The sequence below is a fragment of the Mesoplodon bidens genome (genome assembly GCF_964165515.1).
Source record: "Mesoplodon bidens genome assembly, chromosome: 2".
In the NCBI taxonomy this organism is placed as follows: Eukaryota; Metazoa; Chordata; class Mammalia; order Artiodactyla; family Ziphiidae; genus Mesoplodon; species Mesoplodon bidens.
In genome coordinates this window covers 70,741,836-70,768,641 of record NC_138177.1, presented here as the reverse complement: position 1 = coordinate 70,768,641, position 26,806 = coordinate 70,741,836, and the positions used below count along the sequence as shown (strand labels likewise).

The window sequence follows — 26,806 nt, the reverse complement described above, 5'->3', positions numbered from 1 at the left end:
AAGACATCTGTATAAATCCAATCTTAATACTAATAACATCACTCAAAGGATAAACCATACATTTGGATTCCTGTAAAGAAAGGCACTTCCACAAATTTCTATTTCAGACAACATGGAATTAAAAGTCTAAAACTTACTTGGCATAAACTTAAATATTTCCGAGCTCTAACACAAAGTCTTACAGTCTTATAGTGACATTCTTGAGATCTTTACCCTGAGGCAATAGTTTCCTGAAGCACCTTGAGTTTAATCTTTCCCTTGAAGCCATTTCTTACTTTCAGAATCTTTGCTGGGAGATATTGGGGATTGGATGGGAAAAGCTTTATTTTCAAACCCAGGAAGTTCTGGATTCTTTATAGTTCTTCTAAATTTTTCTCAGAAGCTTAACGACATCTTATTTTGTTCATTTCTTTCTTCTCATATGTTATCATTGATTGGAACTTTCTATAATCTTCCTAGAAATTTCTCATGAGTTTAATAAGTGATTTTTCTGTGTTCCAGGCTATAGTAATGCAAACTTTCCAAGAAAGTACGTAAATGTCCCCTTTTACCAAATTATAATAACAGCTTCCTCTCTGTCCTTCAAATGCTTACCAACAGTGGCCTCAAGGCTCTTACACCTTTCAGTGATAGATTCCTTAAGGCTTTACAGATTTTCCTACCATCAAGTCCAAACTCAGTGCCATATTTTTAAAGTTTTAATTATAATAGCACCCTGACTTTAGATACAAAATTCTGTTCTAGTTATTTATTTCCATTTAACAAACTACCCTGTAGTTTAGCTAAGATAACAGCAGTTATTTATTTTACACACAAATCCACAATTTTGGCAGGGCTTCATGGGACAGCTTGTATCTACTTTTTGTGAGGTCACCTTGGTTGGCCCAACTAGGGCTGAAGGGCCATTTCCAAAACTGGTCACTTATGTGGCTCATTAGTTCATGTTAAATGTTGGCTGTGTGCAAATCTGGGGCTATTGAGTCTTGGTTTCTTACCACATGGATTTTAAAGTACTGCTTGGGCTTGCATGGTGGCTAGAGTAGGATATCAAGATGGCAGAGTAGGAGGACACCAAGCTCACATTGCTCCACCCACACATCAAAAATACAGATACATGTGGAACAATTCTCAGTGAAAACTGGAGGCTAGCAGAAAGACTCTTATACAACCAAGACTATAAGAAAGATCTACACAGGGTTGGGTAGGGAGGGAAGAGAAGTGATCAGGTTGGGGCATTCACCCCTCGGAGGGGACACAGAAAAAGAGGTAGATTACACAGGCTCAGGATAAGTCTGAACCACATATTGGATGCCACAGCCCTGAGCTCTGACACCAGGAGGACGAGATCCCTTAGTTGGTTTGAAAACCATGAGGACTGACAGCAGGGTTGTAGAACCTAGACCCTTCTCATGAAGAGCATGTACATGCTTGCTTACACCCAAAACAAGGTGGAAGAAGCAGAGTGAAGATGCCCAAAACTCTGGCCAGTTTTCCACAACCACCCTAGTGCTCACCCCAGCCCTGCTCTGGTCCCTCTTGCTCTGCAACACAGCTCCACACTAGGATGAAGGTGCTGCAGCAGAGGAGAGGGCACAGTTTCAGGGAATAGAGACAGCTCAGACCCAACACAGCATTCAAACTGGGTTCTGGCAGACATTATGGCATTCATGGGAGCAGCAGATCCGAAGTAGTCAGAATTCTGACTGATGTTGGGACAGCCCCAGCCTATGCCCTTACTCAGGCCAAATCAGTTAAATGTAAAAGATATACACAGGATATTCCATCCAAACTCATCCCCAAGTGTACAGGGAACATGCTCCAGGATAGATCAAATACTAGGCCACAAAACAAGTCTCAACAAATTGAAGGGGACAGAAATTATGTCAAGTACTTTTTTCTGGTTCTAATAGTATGATACTAGAAATAAGTTATGGTAAGAAAAATGGGAAAAACACAAACGTGTAGAGACAAAACAACATACTACTAAAGACCCAGTGGGTCAGTGAAGAAATCAAAGAAGAAATCAGAAAATACCACAAAACAAATGAAAATAAAAACACACCTTCCAAAATCTAAGGGATGCAACAAAAACAATTTTAAGAGGAAAGTTTATAGTGATACAGTCCTACCTCAAGAAAGAATAAAAATCTCAAAAAAACTACCTAATATACCATTTAAGGGAATTAGAAAAAGAAGAGCAAACAAAGCCACAGTCAGTCAGCAGAAGGAAGGATAATAAAGATAAGAGAGAAAATAAATTAAATAGAGACCAAAAAAAAAATAGAAAAGATAAATGAAACCAAAAGCTTGTTTTTTGAAAAGATTAAAAAAAATTATAAGCCAAGCTCAACAAGAAAAAAGAGAGAAGACCCAAATAAACAAAATAAAATTTGAAAGAAGAGAAATAACAGCTGATGTCACAGAGATATGAACAAATCGTGAGAATATTACAAACAGTTAAATGACATCAAATGGGCTAACCTAAAAAAACTGGATATATTTCTAGAAATATACATCTCTCAAGACTGAATCAGGAACAAATATACAATCTAAACAGACTTATCATTAGAAGTGAAATTGAATTTGTAAAACAAAACAAAACAAAACAAAAAACTCCCAGCATACAGAAGTCCAGGACAAGGTGGCTCACAGGGCAAATTCTATCAAACACATAAAGAAGAGCTAATGCCTATTATCAAACTATTCCCCCAAATTGCAGAGGATGGAACGTCCCCAATTTTATGATATGGGACCCTCATTACCCTGGTACCAAAACCAGAAATAAAGAAAATTCAACCAGTGTCTCTGATGAATGCAGATGCAAAAATCCCCAACAAAATTTAGCAAATCTAATTCAACAATATATAAACAGGATCATACACCATGATCAAGTGGGATTTATTCCAGGGATACAAGGATGGTTCAATATCTGCAAATCAATCAATGTAATACACCATTTTAACAAAAAGGAAGGGTAAAAATCACATGATCATCTTAATAGATGAAGAGAAAGGATTTGAAAAAAATTAATATTTATTCATGATAAAACTGTAAAATTCTTATTGAAGTTGGTATATAGGGAGCATATCTTAACATAATAAAGGCCATTTATGACAAACCCACAGCTAACATAATACTCAGTGGTAAAATGCTGAAAGCTTTTCTTCTAAAATTAGGAACAAGACAACGATGTCCAGCCTCACCACTTCAATTTAACATAATGTCAGAAGTTCTAGCCACAGCAGCCAGGCAACAAAAAGAAATAAAAGTCATCCAAATTAGAAGAGAAGAGGTAAATTGCTACTATTTTCAGATGACATGATACTATATATAGGAAGCCCTAAAGTCTCCACAAAAAATATTTGACCTAATAAATGAATTCAGTAAAGTTGCAGGATACAAGATTAATACACTGAAATTTGTTGATTTTCTATACACTAGTAATAAGCTGTCAGAAAGGGAAAGCAAGAAAACAATTCTGTTTAAAACCACATCGAAAAGAATAAAATAAATAAGAATAAACTAAACCAAAATGTGAAAGATCTGTACTCTGAATACTGTAAAACAATGATGAAAGGAATTGAAGAAGATACAATGAAATGGAAAGATATCCTGTGTTCATGGATTGGAACAATTAATATTATTAAAATGTCCATACTACTGAAGGCAATCTACAGATTCAATACAATTCCTATCAAAATATTCATGACATTTTCACAAGTAAAACAAATAATCCTAAAATTTATATGGAACCACAAAAGACCCTAAATAGCCAAAACAATCTTGAGATAAAAGAACAAAGCTGGAGGTATCACACTCCCTGACTTCAGACCATACTACAAAGTTATAGTCATCAAAACAGTATGGTACTGGCACAAAAACAGACACATATATCAATGGAACAGAATAGAGATCACAGAAATATACCTATATACCTATGATCAATTAATCTACAATAAAGGAAGCAAGAATATACAATGAACAAAAGACAGCCTCTTCAATTAGTGGCACTGGGAAAACTAGATGGCTACATGTAAAAGAAAGAGATTAGAACATTTTCTCATACTATACCAAAATAAACTCAAAATTGATTAAAAACTAAATATAAGACTGGAAACCATAAAACTTCCCCCCAAAAAATATAGGTAGAATATGCTTTGACAGAAAATGTAGCAATATATATTTTTGGATCTGTCTCCTATAGCAAAAGAAACAAAAGCAAAAATAAACGAATGGGATCTAACTAAACGTAAAAGCTTTTACACAGAAAAGTAAACCATTGACAAAATGTTTTCCCTACTGAATGGGAGAAAATATGTGCAAATGACGTGACCAATAAGGGGTTAATATCCAAAATATATAAACAACTCAATATAAAAAAAGATTAAAAAATGGGCAGAAGACCTGAATAGACATTTTTCCAAAGAAGACATACAGATGACAAACAGGCACATGAAAAGTGCTCAACATCACTAATAATCAGAGAAATGCAAATCCAAACCACGAGATATCACCTCACGCCTGTCAGAATGACTATCATCAAAAAGTCTACAAATAAAAAGTTGGCAAGTATGTGGGGAAAAGGGTATCCCAGCACACTGTTTATTGGAATGTAATTGGTGCAGGCACTATCGAGTTTCCTCAGAAAACTAAAAATAAAACTACCACATGATCCAACAATTCCACTCCTTGGAATATATCTGAAGAAAATGAAAACATTAATTCAAAAATATATATGCACCCCAATGTTCACAGCAGGTTTAGTTATAATAAACCAACCTATAGAAGCAACTTATGTGTCCATCAACAGATGAATGGATAAAGAAGATGTGAGGTATATATATAAATATATATACACACAAGGGAATATTACTGTCACAAAAATAATGAAATTTTGCCATTTGCAATAACATGAATGGACCTGGAGGGTATTATGCTTAGTGAAATTAGTCAGACAAAGACAAATATTGCATGTTATATTTATATGTGGAATCTAAAAAAATAAAACAAACAAGTGATTATAACAAAACAGAGAGACTCACAGATATAGAGAACAAACTAGTGGTTACCAATGGGGAGAGAGAAGGCAGGATGGGCAAGATGGAGGTAGGAGATTAAGAGGTATAACTTACTATGTATAAAATAAATAAGCTATCAGTATATATTGTACAACAGAAGGAATATAGCCAATATTTTATAATAATTGTAAATGGAGTGTAATCCACAATAAAATTGAATCACTATGTTGTATACCTGAAACTAATATAATATTGTAAATCAAATAAACTTCATTAAAAAAATACGTGTAGGGAATAAAAGTTGATGTTCCAATATGGCCAAGTGACACATGAAAAGATGCTCAACATCTTTAATTATTAGACAGATGCAAATCAAAACTAAAATGAGTAATCACCTCACACAGATCAGAATGTCCATCAGCAAAAAAATCTACAAATAATAAATGCTGGAGAGGGTGTGGAGAAAAAGGAACCCTCCTACACTGTTGGTGGGAATGTAAATTGGTACAGCCACTGTGGAGAACAGTATGGAGATTCCTTAAGAAACTAAAAATAGAGCTACTGTATGATCCAGCAATCTCACTCCTGGGCATAAATCCAGAGAAAAACATGGTTTGAAAGGATATATGCATCCCAATGTTCACTGCAATGCTGTTTACAATAGCCAAGACATGGAAGCAACCCAAATGTCCATTGACAGATGAATGGATAAAGAAGTACAGATGGTACTTGTATATTGTGGTACATATATACAATGGAATATTACTCAGCCATTAAAAATAATGAAATAATGCCATTTGTAACAACATGGATGGACCTGGAGATTATCATACTAAGTGAAGTAAGTCAGACAAAGACAAATGTCATATGATATTGCTTATATGCAGAATCTAAAAAATATGATACAAATGAACTTATTTATAAAACAGAAACAGCCTCACAGACTTAAAGAATGAACTTATGGTTACCAGGGTTAAGGGTTGGGGGAGAGCGATAGAATTGGAATTTGGTATTGACATTTACATACTACTATATTTAAAATAGATAACCAACAAGGACTTATTGTATAGCACAGGGAACACAGCTCAATAAAATGTAATGGCTTATATGGGAAAAGAAATTGAAAAAGAATTGATACATGTGTATGTATAACTGAATCATTTTGCTGTACACCTGAAATTAACACAACATTGTTAATCAACTCTACTCCAATATATAAAAAATAAGTTGATGTTCCAAGAATTAGGAAGTAGAAGCTGACAGGCTCTAGAGACCAGAGTTTATAAATGAACATATCATCAATTTTGCTATAATCTATTGGAACAAATAGTCATTCAGCCTACCCAGATTCAGGGGAAATATATAGCTTTCAGATGAATCTTCTCACTGAAAGATTTCCTGAAGATCTAGCCATGGTCCCAATCTGTGACATAACTGAAGGAGAGAGAAACCACCAAGTCCTAGTCATCAAATTCTTACTTAATACCTTGGAATTTTCTTCTCCTCTTCATGCCTGCAGCATCTCATATAATTTATACAAGAGCAGATCACACGAGCCCCTGAGAAAGACATCTATGAGTGTCTAGTATTACCCCATTTCTAGCCCGAAGTGTCTGGACTCACTGACAGAGGGAATAAATATGTAATGTGAAATTAGGAGGTAGACTCCTGAGAAGTCTCAGCTAATACCTAAAACAGGGCACTATGACATCTTACGCCAGAACCCAAATTTTCTTTCTTAATTTATTGAACAAATATCAATCATGCTCATGTTATATTCCAGAAACAAATACGTTTCTCATGTGTCTGAAAGACCTATGTTGCTTCTGCCCTTCTAATTTTCTGTCCTCTATTCTTTGTATCTTTCTTCCTCTCTTCTAGCTTTCAGAAATGTGAATATGAAATGGATATTTTTCTCAAAGCTAAGAATAAAAATTTAGTCATTAGATAGGGATACTCAAAGGAAGTAATTAACAAATTACCTGTCTGTTTTAACAAATAAAACCAAGAAAACCTCCACCTCTCTAATAAGTCCCCAGAGGATTTCTGGGAGGAAACCAACTAATTTCCACAGTATATTAGAAAGGGTCTTTTCTTTGACTAACTAATTCTCACAGTGTATTACCATAGTTCTACTTGTTAATTGGGGAAATTATGGATACACATTGGGTAAATGTGGTAATTAGATCCCTATGGAGATAAACATTTCAATTACTAACCAAGGCATTGAAGTCATTGCTAATGTAAAAAGGAAGACCATTGTCGTACTCATTGAGGACTTACCTAAACTATCCTTGGTACAGGTGAAATTTTCGTGTGGAGCAGTGTAGATAGTTTTTGTTTTTGTTTTTTTTGTTTTTGCAGTACACGGGCCTCTCACTGTTGTGGCCTCTCCCGTTGCAGAGCACAGGCTCTGGATGCGCAGGCTCAGCGGCCATGGCTCACGGGCCCAGCCGCTCCGCGACATGTGGGATATTCCCGGACAAGGGCACGAACCCGTGTCCCCTGCATCAGCAGGCGGACTCTCAACCACTGCGCCACCAGGGAAGCCCTAGTTTTCTTATAATGGTCCAGAGTTTGTAGAAAATGGTAGAAGAGCCCTTGGACATTATGACAGTGAAGATAATTTTGGCAAATTTCATCTAGAAACCTTATAGAAGATTCCAGGATGTGTCCGAGAATGAAGACACCTGCATGTTACTGGGCACTAAACTCCGATTTGAAAAAAATGTAAATTTTTATTTTTATTTAGGGACTCTCATTTCCTTATTGAGAAGAGCAGTGACAATCCACTTATTTTTATGTCAAATTTTAAAATTGTTGGGTTTTCCCTGGAGCCAGTGATCTGTTATCCCCTAGTTGTTAGTAGTGGAAAATAGAAAATGTGATCAAATGATAGAAAGGGCAGTTTGATGGTAAAAAAATGTAAGGATAAAGATAAAGACCAAGATGAAGAGGAAGGCAGGGCCACAGGGTGAGTTTTGATTTTTTCATAAGGGGATACAGTATAAGAAAGAAAGAAAACAAAAATTTATACAGAACATGGAACATAAGGAGAGCATAAAAAGTATTTTTATTTAGGAGGCACATGGTGGTGCAAAGGGGACCAAGTTGCTGTAAAGTGAACTGAGATCATTATTAATTCATTAATGGGTTATTTATTTATTCATCAAGACTTTTTCATATATTCCATATATTTAAATATTGTGTTATGTTTTAAGAATTCGCAGGGCATATGTTGTGGTATTTATCCTTGAGGCTGTCTGGTCTATTGGAGAGACAATCAGGAGACAATAATTTGGATGTAACATGTTGAGTATTTTGATAAAGACACATGAAAAAACCTTTAAATATATTAAGCTTTAAATATACTAGAAACAAATTCTTCCTAGACAGATTAGAGAAACTTCAATAACTGGTGACTTTAAAAAGTGTGAAGAATGAGTGGATCACAGATGAAAGTTAGAGGATATTTGAGGCTGACATTTCTTTCTCTCTCTCTCTCTCTCTCTCTCTCTCTCCAAGAAGTCTTGAAATACAAAGGCATATATAGAAAACTCTATGTATTTTAGTGCATGTCCTGTGTGATTAAAATTTAGGTTGCAAATGTAGATAAGAGGTAAAATTAGTTGCCTTTATAACCAACTTAAGAAATTGGCTTTACCTTACAAGTGATAAAGAAATATTGAGCAAAATAATGAAAAATCAATTTGCTCTTTCCCCTTGTTGAAGAGGCAACTTAATTACCCTATATGTCCTTTTCTTTTTCGATCTTTTTATTTTCTCCAAGCTTTCTTTGAATGTGTAATATCCTCCTTTCCAAATTCAGAAAATAGCAATACCACTTGTTTGTCCGCACACCCGAAGGACTGTGGCAGCAGCCTCCCTATGGCTCTTTTATAAAAGGTATAATGACTTGAAATGGTCTGTAGGGCCTTTATTTTCTTTCCTGCTTATGTCTGCATGTCCAAATCCAAAATATTCTCCCCAGCTTGTTTCAACTGCCATCTCTCTGCCATGCAGATGTCTCAGATCCTAGAATCTGTAAGTAACAAATCTTTCCCCGTATAGAATTCCCATATTCCTTTAATGACAATTCATGTTCTATTTTGTGTAAAGATCTTATCTCCAGTAGACTATAGGCTACTTGTAACCAAGTTCCTTGCCATTTCATCTTTTATTTACCCACATTACTTAGCATAGTGCCTGGCATGTAACAGAAACTCCACAAATATTTGTCAATGAATAAATCAATAGCTATTTCCAAAAAAACACTATCTGCTACTTACCAAATAGTTTATGCAGCATTCCAGACTGGGTTAAGTACAGTCAACGTTTTCCATAGTTAATTTATTCTGCAGCTTCAGTTCCCACATAAGTTCTGTGGATAAGTTTGAAAAAGTAAATGACGTATTACAGGGGTTTGCAGGGGAGGGTCAGGGAATAGCCATTGAGTAATGTGGCCTTTCTTTCCTTTCAGAAATTCCATCTTTCTCTGGGTAATTATTCACTGTCCTTTCTGAGGATGACCCTATAAAAGAGAAAATATTCAAAGAAAGGAGACCAGGAAGTTGGAAATGTAGAGAAGATATCCCAGGAGGGATAATAAGGGAGTCTTCGCTCTGGTCAAAAGCACAGGGTATACTTCTTATTTATAAAGTTTAGAGATAAGGCAATTCAAAGATATCAAAAGTCCCATTTCAAAATTTTACTAAAACTTTATCTAAGCAAAAGATCAAACAATAATAGAAATTGTATTATTTGTAAAGGACTTTAAGACCAACAGTAAAGTGCTATTAAAATTTTAAAAGCGTGAGGTAATGGAGAAAACCATTTGATAATCAGAAAAGAAACTGAAAAGGCAGCACTTTTTTTCTTCCAGTTTTACTGAGATATAATTAACATGCAACACTATGTAAGTTTAAGGTATACAGCATACTGATCTGATTTACATACATCATGAAATGATTATCACAGTAAGTTTAATGAACACCCATCATCTCATATAGGTACAAAATTAAAGAAATAAAAAAATAATTAAAAAATTAAATAAAGTATTAATAATTATATTTTTTCTTGTGATGAGAACTCTTAGGATTTACTCTCTTAATAACCTTCATATATAACATACAGCAGTTAATTATTTTTTTTGGGATGACAACAATTTTTAATTGATCATTTGTCTCTGCATTTAGAAAATAATATTATAGAGATTTTTCATCACAAAATGTCAAAGCAGAAGGTTAATATTATATGCTAGATTAATATCAAGGGAAAAAGTTAAAAAATCCCTGAAATCAAATGTCATCTACCCAGGAGTCATGAAATAATTCAGAAGAGAAACTGGAATCATTGGTCACTTTGGTTCTTCAACAAGTTTTCAAGTACTTGGTATATACTAGACACTACAGTATGTGTGGGGATGCAGTTTCTGTCTCTGGTGAGTTAATTTGTGTAGTCAAAGATAAACTTATAATACTAATGCCAAAGCAAATAAGATTCTAATGATTGCTAAGGAAACCCAGATAAAGTGATAAAGCACAATTAAGAAGCTGTAGGAACGACAATGTGCACATGTTATTTTAACTGAGAATTTAAATATATTCGCACATTTAAAAGAAGAATAAAATGAAGACAAACATAAAGTATGGACTATTTCCAGATGTAGGGGGTAGTATGAAAAAGGACATGATTGTTCAAGTTTTCTCAATGTTAAAGTGCATGTGAAGAGATATATAGTAGAAGTTATGAGTGGAAATTACTTTTCAGACAAGAATGAAAGTCAGAATATAGCTTTTTTAACTTTATAGATAATTGAAGGCCATTTAGTTTTGTTAATAGGATAGAATTTGCCCTATAGAAAGACTTTACTGCTGTAGCGAATTGTGGCTTAGAGTAGGAAGAGATAGAATCCTAGGAGTCCATTCATAATGCTCTTGTAATAATCCAGGTAAGAGCTAATTTCTGGAAGAACAGAAGAAATGGATTTTAGAACTATTACAGAAAAAAAAATGGATTGGATGTGGAGGATGAGAATTATCATGTGTTTAAACATGCCTCAGAAATTTACAGCTTGGATGACTAAGAAGTTTTGGAAACTTTTTATTAATATACAGAATCCAGGTAAAGGAAAATATTTGGGTTGGAGTTTGGAGAGGATAAGAATGTTTTAAATAAAAATATATAATCTAGTACCAACAATAAGAACTGTGTCAGAGGCCTCAGGGAAAGTATCTGAGCATCACTGCTCAGGAATCCAGAGACAGATACTGGGAGCGTCAGTCTGTTGGGTCTCCAATTCAGGTATATCAAGGATAAGATACATAACCAAGTGGAAAAACAGTGAATGCTGAAGGAAAACTAATTAATTCTAGCCACAAATTTTCTGCAAAGGGAAATCAGGCCTGGTGTCCTAGAAGAGTTTGTAGAGTATTCATAACACTAGTTCTAAGACAGTAGCTGTAGTTCTAAGCCAAATTAATTTTAATGAATGATTGCATTAAAACTGTAGTCAATTTTAATGTGATATATAATTAGTAAAAAAAGAGAATTCTGTTCTTTAAGGACAAGCAGCACAAAGACAAATCAATGGTTATTGACCTAGATGAAGAAAGTATTAAAAGCAGGTGGAACGTAGATCTTCAGACATTGGTGGTATTGCTTGTGAAATATATGTATCAATAATGTGGATAAAACTATGACCACTTAAAATCATAATTAATGTAGAGAAAGGCTTTTTTGAGGATTAAATTACCAAAACATTAAGCAGAGACTATATAAGTCTGCAAGGAAGGGGCCTGAAGAACAGGCTTTCTTTGAGCAAATGTCTGTACATTTCATATGAACAGTTGTCCCCAAATTCAGTGCTAAAATCATAGGCAGAAAAATAGCACTGTGGGTGCATATTAATTTAGGATAAATTTTGCTTAGTTTACAATCCTTTTTTTTTTCTCCCATGCCTGTTGTTTCTCTTCCATATGAGACTGGCTACTTTATGAAGGGTAAATTCCCTTGACTTCTCACTTCTAAAGGTCTCTGAAATTGATCATATTGACTTTATTCCGTGGGATCAACTCTCCATGGCCAATTTCTCCTGTGTTACTGAATTCCTCCTGCTGGGTTTTTCCAGCCTTGGGGAATTGCCGTTTGTCCTCTTTGTGGTCTTTCTCTGCTTCTATTTGATCATCTTGAGTGGAAACATTACAATCATCTCAGTCATCTGCTTGGATCACAGTCTCCACACACCCATGTACTTCTTTATATGTATCCTTTCTACCTCTGAGACCTTCTAAACAATTGTCATCCTCCCCAAGATGCTTATCAATCTAAGACATGATGGAGAAAAATGCTACTGTACTAGCAATTAGAAAACTATTTAAGTCATGACTAAAAAAACTATGGTTGTTCTTTAAATCTAAGTTTAAAATATAGAATATAGGGATAGTATAGTTTTTGCTCCACATGGTTTTTGTTTGTATCTAATGGATAAGATGAAAGTAAGCATGAGTAAAATGCAAAGCTGGACAGAACTCGAGACTCATTATATCAATTAAGACTTTGTACATCTCTGCAAGGACCTTCTATTTCTTTCATATTCTCCAAAAATGATATTTCTGGATGTCTTTTCTGACCACTCATTTGAACCACTCCTGATATAACAAAGAAGATATGCTACAGAACTTCATGAAAAAAATAATAACTATCCAGTCCCAATGCAGGCTGAAGATGTCTACATGGCTTTCCACACTGAATTTATTAAGAAGAGTGGCTCCCAGTTTCAAATTTCTCATCTGACTACCTAGTATAAGAGAGAGAAGGACTCTGTCTTCATGAAAATTAATTTGCCTTAGAATTACAGCTACGGTCTTAGAATTAGTGCTTGATTCCTCTACAAACTCTTATAGGACACCAGACCTGATTTCCCTTTGCCTAAAATGTGTGGCTGGAATTATTTAGTTTTCCTTCAACGTTCCTTCAGTGGTCATCTTGTCCTACCATTCACCCATACAGAAATTTCTTCATCAGTATTTCCAAGCCTGCACTGACTACCAGTAACTTCACAAAATATACATTCTTGCTGTTATCATTTCTCACTACTATTTCCCCTCATTTAAGCTGATATTTCCCTCTTTGCGATCTTAGTACTTTCTGTCTCTTGTGTCATACAGTAGGTATAATCTTGGTTCACAGATGTTTAAGACAGTTACAATGATAATCTGATCCTTTCCCATTACTCAAGTGACTGGATTTCAGACACCTCACCTTCTTGTGTGCAGTCCTTTATACTTGCTGCTGATTACCAATATTCTTTTTGTTTTAATTAATTAATAAATTAATTTTGGTGACGCCACAAGAATGCGGGGATCTATTCCTCCATCAGGGATCGAACCTACACCCCCTGCAGTGGAAGCACAGACTTTTAAGTGGACTGCCAGAGGAGTTCTTTCAGTGTTCTTTTTAAAGCTTAATGAATAAAACTGACATTCATATTTCATGTGTGACCTCCATTTTCAAGGTAAAATGTAACTGTATCCTCCTTTGAAATTTTACTTAGATTTTCAAATAAAAGTGTATAAAATAATCAATAAAGCTCTCATATTTTAAAATTACTACTTATATTTCTATTCTTGGCTGCCTGTTTTCAATTTTGGATTAAGTCTTTTTATATAATTTTTATTCTTACTAGTTAAATAATTAAGGCATTTTTAACATCTGTATTGGAGTATAATTGTTTTACAATGTTGTGTTAGTTTCTGCTGTATAACAAAGTGAATTAGCTATATGTATACATATATCCCCATATTCCCTCCCTCTTGTGTCTCCCTCTCCACTCCCTATTCCACCCCTCCAGGTGGTCACAAAGCACGCAGCTGATCTCCCTGTGCTATGTGGCTCCTTCCCACTAGATACCTCTTTTATATTTGGTAGTGTATATATGTCAATGCCACTCACTCACTTCGTCGAAGGATACCCATATCCTTCCCCAGGTTCTCAAGTTCATTCTCTATGTCTGCGTCTTTATTCCTGTCCTACTCCTAGGTTCTTCAGAAATTTTTTCTTTTTTTTTAGATTCATATATATATGTGTTAGCATACGGTATTTGTTTTTCTCTTTCTGACTTACTTTACTCTGTATGACAAACTCTAGGTCCATCCACCTCAATACAAATAACTCAATTTCATTTCTTTTTATGGCTGAGTAATATTCCATTGTATGTATGAGCCACATTTTCTTTATCCATTCAGTTGTCAATGGACATTTAGGTTGCTTCCATGTCCTGGCTACTGTAAATAGTGTTGCAATGAACGTTGCGGTAAATGACTCTTTTTGAATTATGATTTTCTCAGGGTATATGACCAGTAGCGGGATTCCTGAGTCAGATGAAAGTACTAATTTAGTTTTTTAAGGAACCTCCATACTGTTCTCTATAGTGGCTGTATCAATTTACATTCCCACCAACAGTGCGAGAGGGCTCCCTTTTCTCCACACCATCTCCAGCATTTATTTTTTTTAGATTTTTTGATGAGGGCCATTCTGAATGGTGTGAGATGATAACTTATGTAGTTTTTTTTCACATCTTTATTGGAGTATAATTGCTTTACAATGCTGTGTTAGTTTCTGCTTTATAACATAGTGAATCAATTATACATATACATATGTTCCCATATCTCTTCCCTCTTGCGTCTCCCTCCCACCCACCCTCCCTATCCCATCCCTCTAGGTGGTCACAAAGCACCAAGCTGATCACCCTGTGCTATGCAGCTGCATCCCACTAGCTTTCTATTTTATGTTTGGTAGTGAATATATGTCCATGCCTCTCTCGCTTTGCCACAGCTTACCCTTCTCCCTCCCCATATCCTCAAGTCCATTCTCTAGTAGGTCTGTGTCTTTATTCCTGTATTACCCCTAGATTCTTCATGACATTGTTTTTTTCCCTTAAATTCCATATGTATGTGTTAGCATACGGTATTTGTCTTTCTCTTTCTGACTTACTTCACTCTGTATGACAAACTCTAGGTCTATCGACCTCATTACAAATAGCTCAATTTTGTTTTTTCTTATGGCTGAGTAATATTCCATTGTATATATGTGCCACATCTTCTTTATCCATTCATCTGATGATGGACACTTAGGTTTTTTCCATCTTTGGGCTATTGTAACTAGAGCTGAAATGAACATTTTGGTACATGTCTCTTTTTGAATTATGGTTTTCTCAGGGTATATGCCTAGTAGTGGGATTGCGGGATCATACGGTAGTTCTATTTGTTGTTTTCTAAGGAACCTCCATATTGTTCTCCATAGTGGCTGTACCAATTCACAGTCCCGCCAGCAGTGCAAGAGTGTTCTCTTTTCTTCACACCCTCTCCAGCATTTATTGTTTCTAGATTATTTGATGATGACCATTCTGACTGGTGAGAGATGATATCTCATTGTAGTTTTGATTTGCATTTCTTTAATGATTAATGATGTTGAATATTCTTTCATGTGTTTGTTGGCAGTCTGTATGTCTTCTTTGGAGAAATGCCTATTTAGGTATTCTGCCCATTTTTGGATTGGATTGTTTGTTTTTTATTTATTGAGCTGCATGAGCTTCTTGTAAATTTTGGAGATTAATCCTTTGTCAGTTGCTTCATTTGCAAATATTTTCTCCCATTCTGAGGGTTGTCTTTTGGTCTTGTTTATGGTTTCCTGTGCTATGCAAAACCTTTGTAGTTTCATTAGGTCCCATTTGTTTATTTTTGTTTTTATTTCCATTTTTCTAGGAGGTGGGTCCAAAACGATCTTGCTGTGGTTTATGTCATAGAGTGTTCTGCCTATGTTTTCCTCTAAGAGTTTGATAGTTTCTGGCCTTACATTTAGGTCTTTAATCCATTTTAAGCTCATTTTTGTGTAGGGTGTTAGGGAATGATCTAATTTCATACAATTATATGTACCTGTCCAGTTTTCCCAGCACCACTTATTGAAGAGGCTGTCCATTCTCCACTGTACATTCCTGCCTCCTTTATCAAAGATAAGTTGACCATATGTGCGTGGGTTTATCTCTGGGCTTTCTATCCTGTTCCATTGAGCTATCTTTCTGTTTTTGTGCCAGTACGACACTGTCTTGATTACTGTAGCTTGGTAATATAGTCTGAAGTCAGGGAGCCTGATTCCTCCAGCTCCGTTTTTTGTTCTCAAGATTGCTTTGGTTATTCGGGGTCTTTTGTGTTTCCATACAATTTGTGAAATTTTTTTCTAGTTCTGTGAAAAATGCAAGTGGTAATTTGATAGGGATTACACTGAATCTGTAGATTGCTTTGGATAGTAGAGTCATTTTCACAATGTTGATTCTTCCAATCCAGGAGCATGGTATATCTCTCCATCTATTTGTATCATCTTTAATTTCTTTCATCAGTCTCTTACAGTTTTCTGCATACAGGTCTTTTGTCTCCTTAGATAGGTTTTTTCCTAGATATATTATTCTTTTTGTTGTAATGGTAAATGGGAGGGTTTTCTTGATTTCACTTTCAGATTTTTCATCATTAGTGTATAGGAATGCCAGAGATTTCTGTGCATTAATTTTGTATCCTGCTACTTTACCAAGTTCATTGATTATCTCTAGTAGTTTTCTGGTAGTATCTTTAGGATTCTCTATGTATAGTATCATGTCATCTGCAAACAGTGACAGCTTTACTTCTTCTTTTCCACTTTGGATTCCTTTTATTTCCTTTTCTTCTCTGATTGCTGTGGCTAAAGCTTCCAAAACTATGTTGAATAACAGTGGTGAGAGTGGGCAACCTTGTCATGTTCCTGATCTTAGTGGAAATGCTTTCAGTTTTTCACCATTGAGGACGATGTTGGCTGTGGGTTTGTCATATATGGCCTTTATTATGTTGAGGAACGTTCCCTCTATGCCTACTTCCTGTAGGCTTTTTATCATAAATCGGTGTTGAATTTTGTCGAAAGCTTTCTCTGCATATATTGAGATGATCATATGGTTTTTTTTCTTCAATTTGTTAATATGGAGTATCACATTGATTGATTTGCGTATATTGAAGAATCCTTGCATTCCTGGAATAAACCCCACTTGATCATGGTGTACGGTCCTTTTAATGTGCTGTTGGATTCTGTTTGCTAGTATTTTGTTGAGGATTTTTGCATCTATGTTCATCAGTGATATTGGCCTGTAGTTTTCTTTCTTTGTGACATCCTTGTCTGTTTTTGGTATCAAGGTGATGGTGGCCTCGTGGAATGACGTTGGGAGTGTTCCTCCCTCTGCTATATTTTGGAAGAGTTTGAGAAGGGTGGGTGTTAGCTCTTCTCTAAATGTTTGATAGAATTCTCCTGTGAAGCCATCAGGTCCTGGGCTTTTTTTGTTGGAAAATTTTTAATCACAGTCTCACTTTCAGTGCTTGTGATAGGTCTGTTCATATTTTCTATTTCTTCCTGATTCATTCTTGGCAGGTTGTGCATTTCTAAGAATTTGTCCATTTCTTCCAGGTTGTCCATTTTATTGGCATATGGTTGCTTGTAGTAATCTCTCATGATCTTTTGTATTTCTGCAGTGTCATTTGTTAATTCTCCTTTTTCACTTCTAATTCTATTGATTTGAGTCTTCTCCCTTTTTTAATTGATGAATCTGGCTAATTGTTTATCAATTTTGTTTATGTTCTCAAAGAACCAGCTTTTAGTTTTATTGATCTTTGCTATCGTTTCCTTCATTTCTTTTTCATTTATTTGTGATCTAATTTTTATGATTTCTTTCCTTCAGCTAACTTTGGAGTTTTTTTTTTTCCTTCTATCTCTAATTGCTATAGGTGCAAGTTTAGATTGATTATTTGAGATGTTTCCTGTTTCTTAAGGTGGAATTGTATTGCTATAAACGTCCTTCTTCGAAGTGCTCTTGCTGCATCCCATAGGTTTTGCGTCTTCGTGTCTCCACTGCCCTTTGTTTCTAGGTATTTTTTAAATTAGTTTCTGTTTTATAACAAAGTGAATCAGTCATACATATACATCTGTTCCCACATCCCTTCCCTCATGCATCTCCCTCCCTCCCACCCTCCACATCCCACCCCTCCAGGCGGTAACAAAGCACCGAGCTGATCTCCCTGTGCTCTGCGGCTGCTTCCCACTATCTATCTACCTTACGTTTGGTAGTGTATGTATGTCCATGCCTCTCTTTCGCTTGGTCACAACTTACCCTTCCCCTTCCCCATATCCTCAAGTCCATTCTCAAGTAGGTCTGTGTCTTTATTCCTGTTTTACCCCTAGGTTCTTCATGACATTGTTCTTTTTAAATTCCGTATATATGTGTTAGCATACGGTATTTGTCTTTCTCTTTCTGACTAACTTCACTCTGTATGACAGACTCTAGGTCCATCCACCTCATTACAAATAACTCAGTTTCATTTCTTTTTATGGCTGAGTAATATTCCATTGTATATATGTGCCACATCTTCTTTATCCATTCATCTGATGATGGACACTTAGGTTGTTTCCATCTCCAGGCTATTGTGAATAGAGCTGCAATGAACATTGTGGTACATGTCTCTTTTTGAATTATGATTTTCTCAGGGTATATGCCTAGTAGTGGGATTGTTGGGTCATATGGTAGTTCTATTTGTAGTTTTTTAGGGAACCTTCATACTGTTCTCCATAGTGGCTGTACCAATTCACATTCCCACCAGCAGTGCAAGAGTGTTCCCTTTTCTTCAAACCCTCTCCAGCATTTATTGTTTCTAGATTTCTTGATGATGGCCATTCTGACTGGTGTGAGATGATATCTCATTGTAGTTTTGATTTGCATTTCTCTAATGATTAATGATGTTGAACATTCTTTCATGTGTTTGTTGGCAGTCTGTATATCTTCTTTGGAGAAATGCCTATTTAAGTCTTCTGCCCATTTTTGGATTGGGTTGTTTGTTTTTTTGCTATTGAGCTGCATGAGCTTCTTGTAAATTTTGGAGATTAATCCTTTGTCAGTTGCTTCATTTGCAAATATTTTCTCCCATTCTGAGGGTTGTCTCTTGGTCTTGTTTATGGTTTCCTTTGCTGTGCAAAAGCTTTGAAGTTTCATTAGGTCCCATTTGTTTATCTTTGTTTTTATTTCCATTTCTCTAGGAGGTGGGTCCAAAAGGATCTTGCTGTGATTTATGTCATAGAGTGTTCTACCTATGTTTTCCTCAAAGAGTTTGATAGTTTCTGGCCTTACATTTAAGTCTTTAATCCATTTTGAGCTTATTTTTGTGTATGGTGTTAGGGAATGATCTAATCTCAAACTTTTACATGTCCCTGTCCAGTTTTCCCAGCACCACTTATTGAAGAGGCTGTCCTTTCTCCACTGTACATTCCTGCCTCCTTTATCAAAGATAAGTTGGCCATATGTGCGTGGGTTTATCTCTGGGCTTTCTATCCTGACCCACTGATCTATCTTTCTGTTTTTATGCCAGTACCACACTGTCTTAATTACTGTAGCTTTGTAGTATAGTCTGAATTCAGGGAGCCTGATTCCTCCAGCTCCGTTTTTCGTTCTCAAGATTGCTTTGGCTATTCGGGGTCTTTTGTTTTTCCAAACAAATTTTGAAATTTTTAGTTCTAGTTCTGTGAAAAATGCCAGTGGTAGTTTGATAGGGATTGCATTGAATCTGTAGATTGCTTTGGGTAGTACAGTCATTTTCACAATATTGATTCTTCCAATCCTGGAGCATGGTGTACCGCTCCATCTATTTGTATCATCTTTAACTTCTTTCATCAGTGTCTTATAATTTTCTGCATACAGGTCTTTTGTCTCCTTAGGTAGGTTTATTCCTAGATATTTTATTCTTTTTGTTGCAATGGTAAATGGGAGTGTTTTCTTGATTTCAGTTTCAGATTTTTCATCATTAGTGTACAGGAATGCCAGAGATTTCTGTGCATTAATTTTGTATCCTGCTACTGTACCAAATTCATTGATTAGCTCTAGTAGTTTTTCGGTAGCATCTTTAGGATTCTCTATGTATAGTATCATGTCATCTGCAAACAGTGACAGCTTTACTTCTTCTTTTCCAATTTGGATTCCTTTTATTTCCTTCTTTTCTCTGATGGCTGTGGCTAAAACTTCCAAAACGAGGTTGAATAAGAGTGGTGAGAGTGGGCAGCCTTGTCTTGTTCCTGATCTTAGTGGAAATGGTTTCAGTTTTTCACCATTGAGGACAATGTTGGCTGTGGGTTTGTCATATATGGCCTTTATGATGTTGAGGAAAGTTCCCTCTATGCCTACTTTCTGCAGGGTTTTTATCATAAATGGGTGTTGAATTTTGTCGAAAACTTTCTCTGCATCTATTGAGATGATCATATGGTTTTTCTCCTTCAACTTGTTAATATGGTGTATCACATTGATTGATTTGCGTATATTGAAGAATCCTTGCATTCCTGGAATAAACCCCACTTGATCATGGTGTATGATCCTTTTAATGTGCTGTTGGATTCTGTTTGCTAGTATTTTGTTGAGTATTTTTGCACCTATGTTCATCAGTGATGTTGGCCTGTAGTTTTCTTTCTTTGTGACATCCTTGCCTGGTTTTGGTATCAAGGTGATGGTGGCCTCGTAGAATGAGTTTGGGAGTGTTCCTTCCTCTGATATTGTTTGGAAGAAGGATGGGTGTTAGCTCTTCTCTAAATGTTTGATAGAATTCGCCTGTGAAGGCTTCTGGTCCTGGGCTTTTGTTTGATGGAAGGTTTTTAATCACAGTTTCAATTTCAGTGCTTGTGATTGGTCTATTCATATTTTCTATTTCTTCCTGAGTCAGTCTTGGCAGGTTGTGCATTTCTAAGAATTTGTCCATTTCTTCCAGGTTGTCCATTTTATTGGCATAGTGTTGCTTATAGTAATCTCTCATGATCTTTTGTATTTCTGCAGTGTCATTTGTTACTTCTCCTTTTTCATTTCTAATTCTATTGATTTGAGACTTCTCCCTTCTTTTCTTGATGAGTCTGGCTAATGGTTTGTCAATTTTGTTTATCTTCTCAAAGAACCAGCTTGTAGTTTGGTTGATCTTTGCTATCGTTTCCTTCATTTCTTTTTCATTTATTTCTGATCTGATCTTTATGATTTCTTTCCTTCTGCTAACTTTGGGGGATTTTTGTTCTTATTTCTCTCATTGCTTTAGGTGCAGGGTCAGGTTGTTTACTCGAAATGTTTCCTGTTTCTTAAGGTGGGATTGTATTGCTATAAACTTCCCCCTTAGAACTGCTTTTGCTGCGTCCCATAGGTTTTGGGTCGTCGTGTCTCCATTGTCATTTTTTTCTAGGTATTTTTTTATTTCCTCTTTGATTTCTTCAGTGATCACTTCGTTATTGACTAGTGTATTGTTTAGCCTCCATGTGTTTGTATTTTTTACAGATCTTTTCCTGTAATTGATGTCTAGTCTCATAGCATTGTGGTTGGAAAAGATACTTGATACAATTTCAATTTTCTTAAATTTACCAAGGCTTGATTTGTGACCCAAGATATGATCTATCCTGGAGAATGTTCCATGAGCACTTGAGAAAAATGTGTATTTTGTTCTTTTTGGATGGAATGTCCTATAAATATCAATTCAGTCCATCTTTTTTTTTTTTTTTTTTTGCTTTACGCGGGCCTCTCACTGTTGTGGCCTCTCCCATTGCGGAGCACAGGCTCTGGACGCACAGGCTCAGCGGCCATGGCTCACGGGCCCACTGCTCCGCAGCATGTGGGATCTTCCCAGACCGGGGCACGAACCCGTGTCCCCTGCATCGGCAGGCGGACTCTCAACCACTGCGCCACCAGGGAAGCCCTAGTCCATCTTTTTTAATGTATCATTTAAAGCTTGTGTTTCCTTATTTATTTTCATTTTGGATGATCTGTCCATTGGTGAAAGTGGGGTGTTAAATTCCCCTACTATGAATGTGTTACTGTCTATTTCCCCTTTTATGGCTGTTAGTATTTGCCTTATGTATTGAGGTGCTTCTATGTTGGGTGCATAAATATTTACAGTTGTTATATATTCTCGGATCGATTCCTTTATCATTATGTAGTGTCCTTCTTTGTCTATTCTAATAGTCTTTATTTTAAAGTCTATTTTGTCTGATATGAGAATTGCTACTCCAGCTTTTTTTGGTTTCCTTTTGCATGGAACAACATTTTCCATCTCCTTACTTTCAGTCTGTATGTGTCTCTAGGTGTGAGGTGTTTCTTTTGTAGACAGCATATATATGGGTCTTGTTTTTGTATCCATTTAGCTAATCTGTGTCTTTTGGTCGGCGTATTTAGTCCATTTACATTTAAGGTAATTATTGATATATATTTTCCTATTCCTGTTTTCTTAATTCTTTTGTGGTCATTATTGTTGGTCTTTTCCTTCTCTTGTGTTTCTTGCCTAAAGGAATTCCTTTAGCATTTGTTGTAAACCTGGTTTGGTGGTGCTGAACTCTCTCAGCTTTTGCTTGTCTGTAAAGGTTTTCATTTCTCCATCACATCTGAATGAGATCCTTGCTGGGTAGAGTAGTCTTGGTTGCAGGTTTTTCTCCTTCATCACTTTAATTATGTCCTGCCACTCCCTTCTGGCTTGTAGAGTTTCTGCTGAGAGATCAGCTGTTAACCTGACGGGGATTCCCTTGTGTGTTATTTGTTGTTTTTCCCTTGCTGCTTTTAATGTGTTTTCTTTGTGTTTAATTTTTGACAGTTTGATTAATATGTGTCTTGGTGTATTTGTCCTTGCATTTATCCTGTATGGGACTCTCTGTGCTTCCTGGACTTGATTAACTATTTTCTTTCCCATTTTAGGGAAGTTTTCATCTATAATCTCTTCAAATATTTTCTCAGTTCCTTTCCTTTTGCATTCTTCTTCTGGAATCTCTATAAATCGAATGTTGGCACATTTAATGGTGTCCCAGAAGTCTCTGGGAGTGTCCGCAGTTCTTTTCATTCTTTTTTCTTTATTCTGCTCTGCAGTAGTTGTTTCCACTCTTTTATCTTCCAGTTCACTTATCTGTTCTTCTGTCTCAGATATTCTGCTATTGATCTCATCTAGAGTATTTTTAATTTCATGTGTTGTTCATCATTGTTTGTTTCATGTTTTTTCTTCTATTTCCTTGTTTAACGTTTCTTGCATTTTGTCTATTTTATTTCCAAGATTTTGGATCATCTTTATTATCATTATTCTGAATTCTTTTTCAGGTAGACTGCCTATTTCCTCTTCATTTGTTAGGTCTGGAAGGTTTTTATGTTTCTCCTTCATCTGCTGTGTGTTTTTCTGTCTTCTCATTTTGCTTACCTTACTGTGTTTGGGGTCTCCTGTTTGCAGTCTGCAGGTTTGTAGTTCCCATTGTTTTTCGTTTCTGTCCCCAGTGGCTAAGGTTGGTTCAGTGGGTTGTGTAGGTTTCCTGGTGGAGGGGACTAGTGCCCGTGTTCTGGTGGATGAGGCTGGATCTTGTTTTTCTGGTGGGCAGGTCCACGTCTGGTGGTGTGTTTTGGGGTGTCTGTGGACTTATTTTGATTTTAGGCAGCCTCTCTGCTAATGGGTGGCTTTGTGTTCCTGTCTTGCTAGTTGTTTGGCATAGTGTGTCCAACACTGTAACTTGCTCGTCGTTGAGTGAATCTGGGTGCTGGTGTTGGATGGAGATCTCCTGGAGAATTCCGCTGTTTGATATTATGTGTAGCTGTGAGGTCTCTTGGGGACCACTGCCCTAAAGTTAACTCTCGCACCTCAGAGGCACAGCACTGACTCCTTGCTGCAGTCCCAAGAGCCTTTCATCCACATGGGTCAAAATAAAAGGGAGAGAATGTAGAAAGAAAGAATTAGTAGAAGTAGAAAGAAAGAAAGAAAGAAGGAAGGAAAGAAATGGGGGGGAGGGAGGGAGGGAGGGAGGGTGGAAGGAAAGAAGGAAGGAGGGAAGGATTGAGAAAAGAAAGAAAGAAAGAAGCAAAAGTTATATAAAATAAAGTAATATATAATAAAATAAAGTTATTAAAATAAAAAATAATTATTAAGAAAAAAATTTAAAATAAAACAAACAAACAAAAATAAAACATACAGATAGAACCCTAGGACAAATAGTGGAAGCAAAGCTAAACAGATAAAATCTGACACAGAAGCATACACATACACACTCACAAAAAAAGGAAAAGGGGAAAAAATCATAAATCTTGCTCTCAAAGTCCACCTCCTTAATTTGGGATGATTCATTGTCTAAAGGAGGGAAGGCAGGAAGGAAAGAAAGAAAGAAAGAAAGAAGATAAAGTAAAATAAAATAAGTAAAATAAAATAAAGTTGTAAAAATAAAAAAATTATTATTAAGAAAAAAAATTAAAAACAAACAAACAAGCAAACAAAACGGACTGATAGAGCCCTAGGACAAATGGTGGAAGTAAATCTATGCAGACAAAATCTCACACAGAAGCATAGAGATACACACTAACAAAAAGAGGAAAACTGGAAAAAATAATAAATCTTGCTCTCAAAGTCCATCTCCTCAATTTTGAATGATTCATTGTCTATTCATGTATTCCACAGATGCAGCGTTCATCAAGTTGATTGTGGAGCTTTAATCTGCTGCTTCTGAGGCTGCTGGAAGAGATTTCCATTTCTCTTCTTTGTTCTCACAGCTCCCGGGGCTCAGCCTTGGATTTGGCCCCGCCTCTGCATGTAGGTCGCTGGAGGGCATCTGTTCTTCACTCAGACAGGACGGGGTTAAAGGAGCAGCTGCTTCGGTGACTCTGGCTCACTCAGGCCAGGGGGAGGGAGGGGTACGGAGGGCAGGGAGAGCCTGCGGCGGCAGAGGCTGGCCTGAGCAGCCTGAGGCGCGCTGTGCGTTCTCTCGGGGAAGTTGTCCCTGGATTCCGGGACCCTGGCAGTGGCGGGCTGCAGAGACTCCCCGGAAGGGGGTTGTGGATAGTGACCTGTGCTAGCAAACAGGCTTCTTGGTGGTGGCAGCAGCAGCCTTAGCATCTTATGCCCGTCACTGGTGTCCGCGCTTTTAGCCGCGGCTCATGCCCATCTCTGGAGCACCTTTAAGCACCGTTCTTAATCCCCTCTCCTCACGCACAAGGAAACAAAGAGGAAGAAAAAGTCTCCTGCCTCTTTGGCAGGTCCAGACCTTTTCCCGGACTCTCTCCTGGCTAGCCGTGGTGCACTAACCCCCTGCAGGCTATGTTCACGCCACCAACCCCAGTCCTCTCTCTGCAATCCGACCGAAGCCTGAGCCTCAGCTCCCAGCCCCGCCCGCCCCGGCGGGTGAGCAGACAAGCCTCTCGGGCTGGTGAGTGCTGGTCGGCACCGATCCTCTGTGTGGGAATCTCTCCGCTTTGCCCTCTGCACCCCTGTTGCTGTGCTCTCCTCCGCAGTTCTGAAGCTTTCCCCCTCCACCACACGCAGTCTCCACCCGCGAAGGGGCTTCCTAGTGTGTGGAAACCTTTCCTCCTTCACAGCTCCATCCCACAGGTGCAGGTCCCATCCATATTTTTTTGCATCTGTTTATTCTTTTTTCTTTTGCCCTACCCAGGTACGTGGGGACTTTCTTGCCTTTTGGGAAGTCTGAGATCTTCTGTCAGCGTACAGTAGGTGTTCTGTAGGAGTTGTTCCATGTGTAGATGTATTTCTGGTGTATCTGTGGGGAGGAAGGTGATCTCTGTGTCTTACTATTCCTCCATCTTCCCTTCGTCCTCTCATTGTAGTTTTGATTTGCATTTCTCAAATGATTAGTGATGTTGAGCATGCTTTCATGTGTTTGTAGGCAATCTGTATATCTTCTTTGGAGAAAGGTCTATTTAGGTATTCTGCCCATTTTTGGATTGGGTTGTTTGTTTTTTGGATATTGAGCTGCATGTGCTGCTTGTATATTTTGGAGATTAATCCTTTGTCAGTTGCTTCGTTTGTAAATATTTTCTCCCATTTTGAGGGTTGTCTTTTCATCTTCTTTATGGTGCCCTTTGCTGTGCAAAAGTTTTTAAGTTTCATTAGGTCTCATTTGTTTATTTTTGTTTTTATTTCCATTTCTCTGGGAGGTGGTTCAAAAAGGATCTTGCTGTGATTTATGTCAACGAGTGTTCTTCCTGTTTTCCTCTAAGAGTTTTACAGAATCCTGCCTTACATTTAGGTCTTTAATCCATTTTGAGTTTATTTTTGTGTATGGTGTTAGGATGTGTTCTAATTTCATTTGTTTACTGTAGCTGTCCAGTTTTCCCAGCTACAGTTATTGAAAAGGCTGTCTTTTCTCCATTGTATATTTTTGCCTCCTTTATCAAAGATAAGGTGACTGTATGTCTGTAGGTTTATCTCTGGACTTTCTATCTTGTTCCATTAATCTATATTTCTGATTTTGTGCCAGTACCATACTGTTTTGATTGCTGTAGGTTTGTAGTATAGTCTGAAGTCCAGGAATCTGATTTATGCAGCTCCGCTTTTCTTTCTCAAGATTGTTTTGGCTCTTCGGGGTCTTTTCTGTTTCCTTACAAATTGTGAAATTTTTTATTCCAGTTCTGTGAAAAATGCCATTTGTAGTTGATAGGGATTGCACTGAATCTGTAGATTGCTTTGGGTAGTAGAGTCATTTTCAATGGCTTTCAATGTTCATCTTTCAATGTTCATTCTTCCAATCCAAATATATTGTATATCTCTCCATCTGTTTGTAGTATATTGGCTTTCTTTTATCAGGGTCTTATAGTTTTCTGCAAACAGGTCTTTTGTCTCCTTAGGTAGGTTTATTCCTAGGTATTTTAATCTTTTTGTTGCAATGGTAAATGGGAGTGGCTCCTTAATTTCTGTATCAGATTTTCATCATTAGTGTATACGAATGCAAGAAATTTCTGT

The 26,806-nt window shown here is 36.8% G+C and overlaps 1 protein-coding gene across 1 annotated transcript in view; it reads left to right on the top strand.

The window, feature by feature from the left end:
• Positions 1–12,029: 12,029 nt before the first annotated feature.
• OR10R2 (olfactory receptor family 10 subfamily R member 2) overlaps positions 12,030–26,806 on the top strand; it is a gene marked incomplete at its 3' end in the record, with an annotated part of 32,322 nt that continues 17,545 nt past the window's right edge. The window contains 1 exon segment of the mRNA XM_081258083.1: positions 12,030–12,281. Coding sequence (XP_081114209.1) covers positions 12,098–12,281 — 184 coding nt within the window. The 5' untranslated portion in view covers positions 12,030–12,097.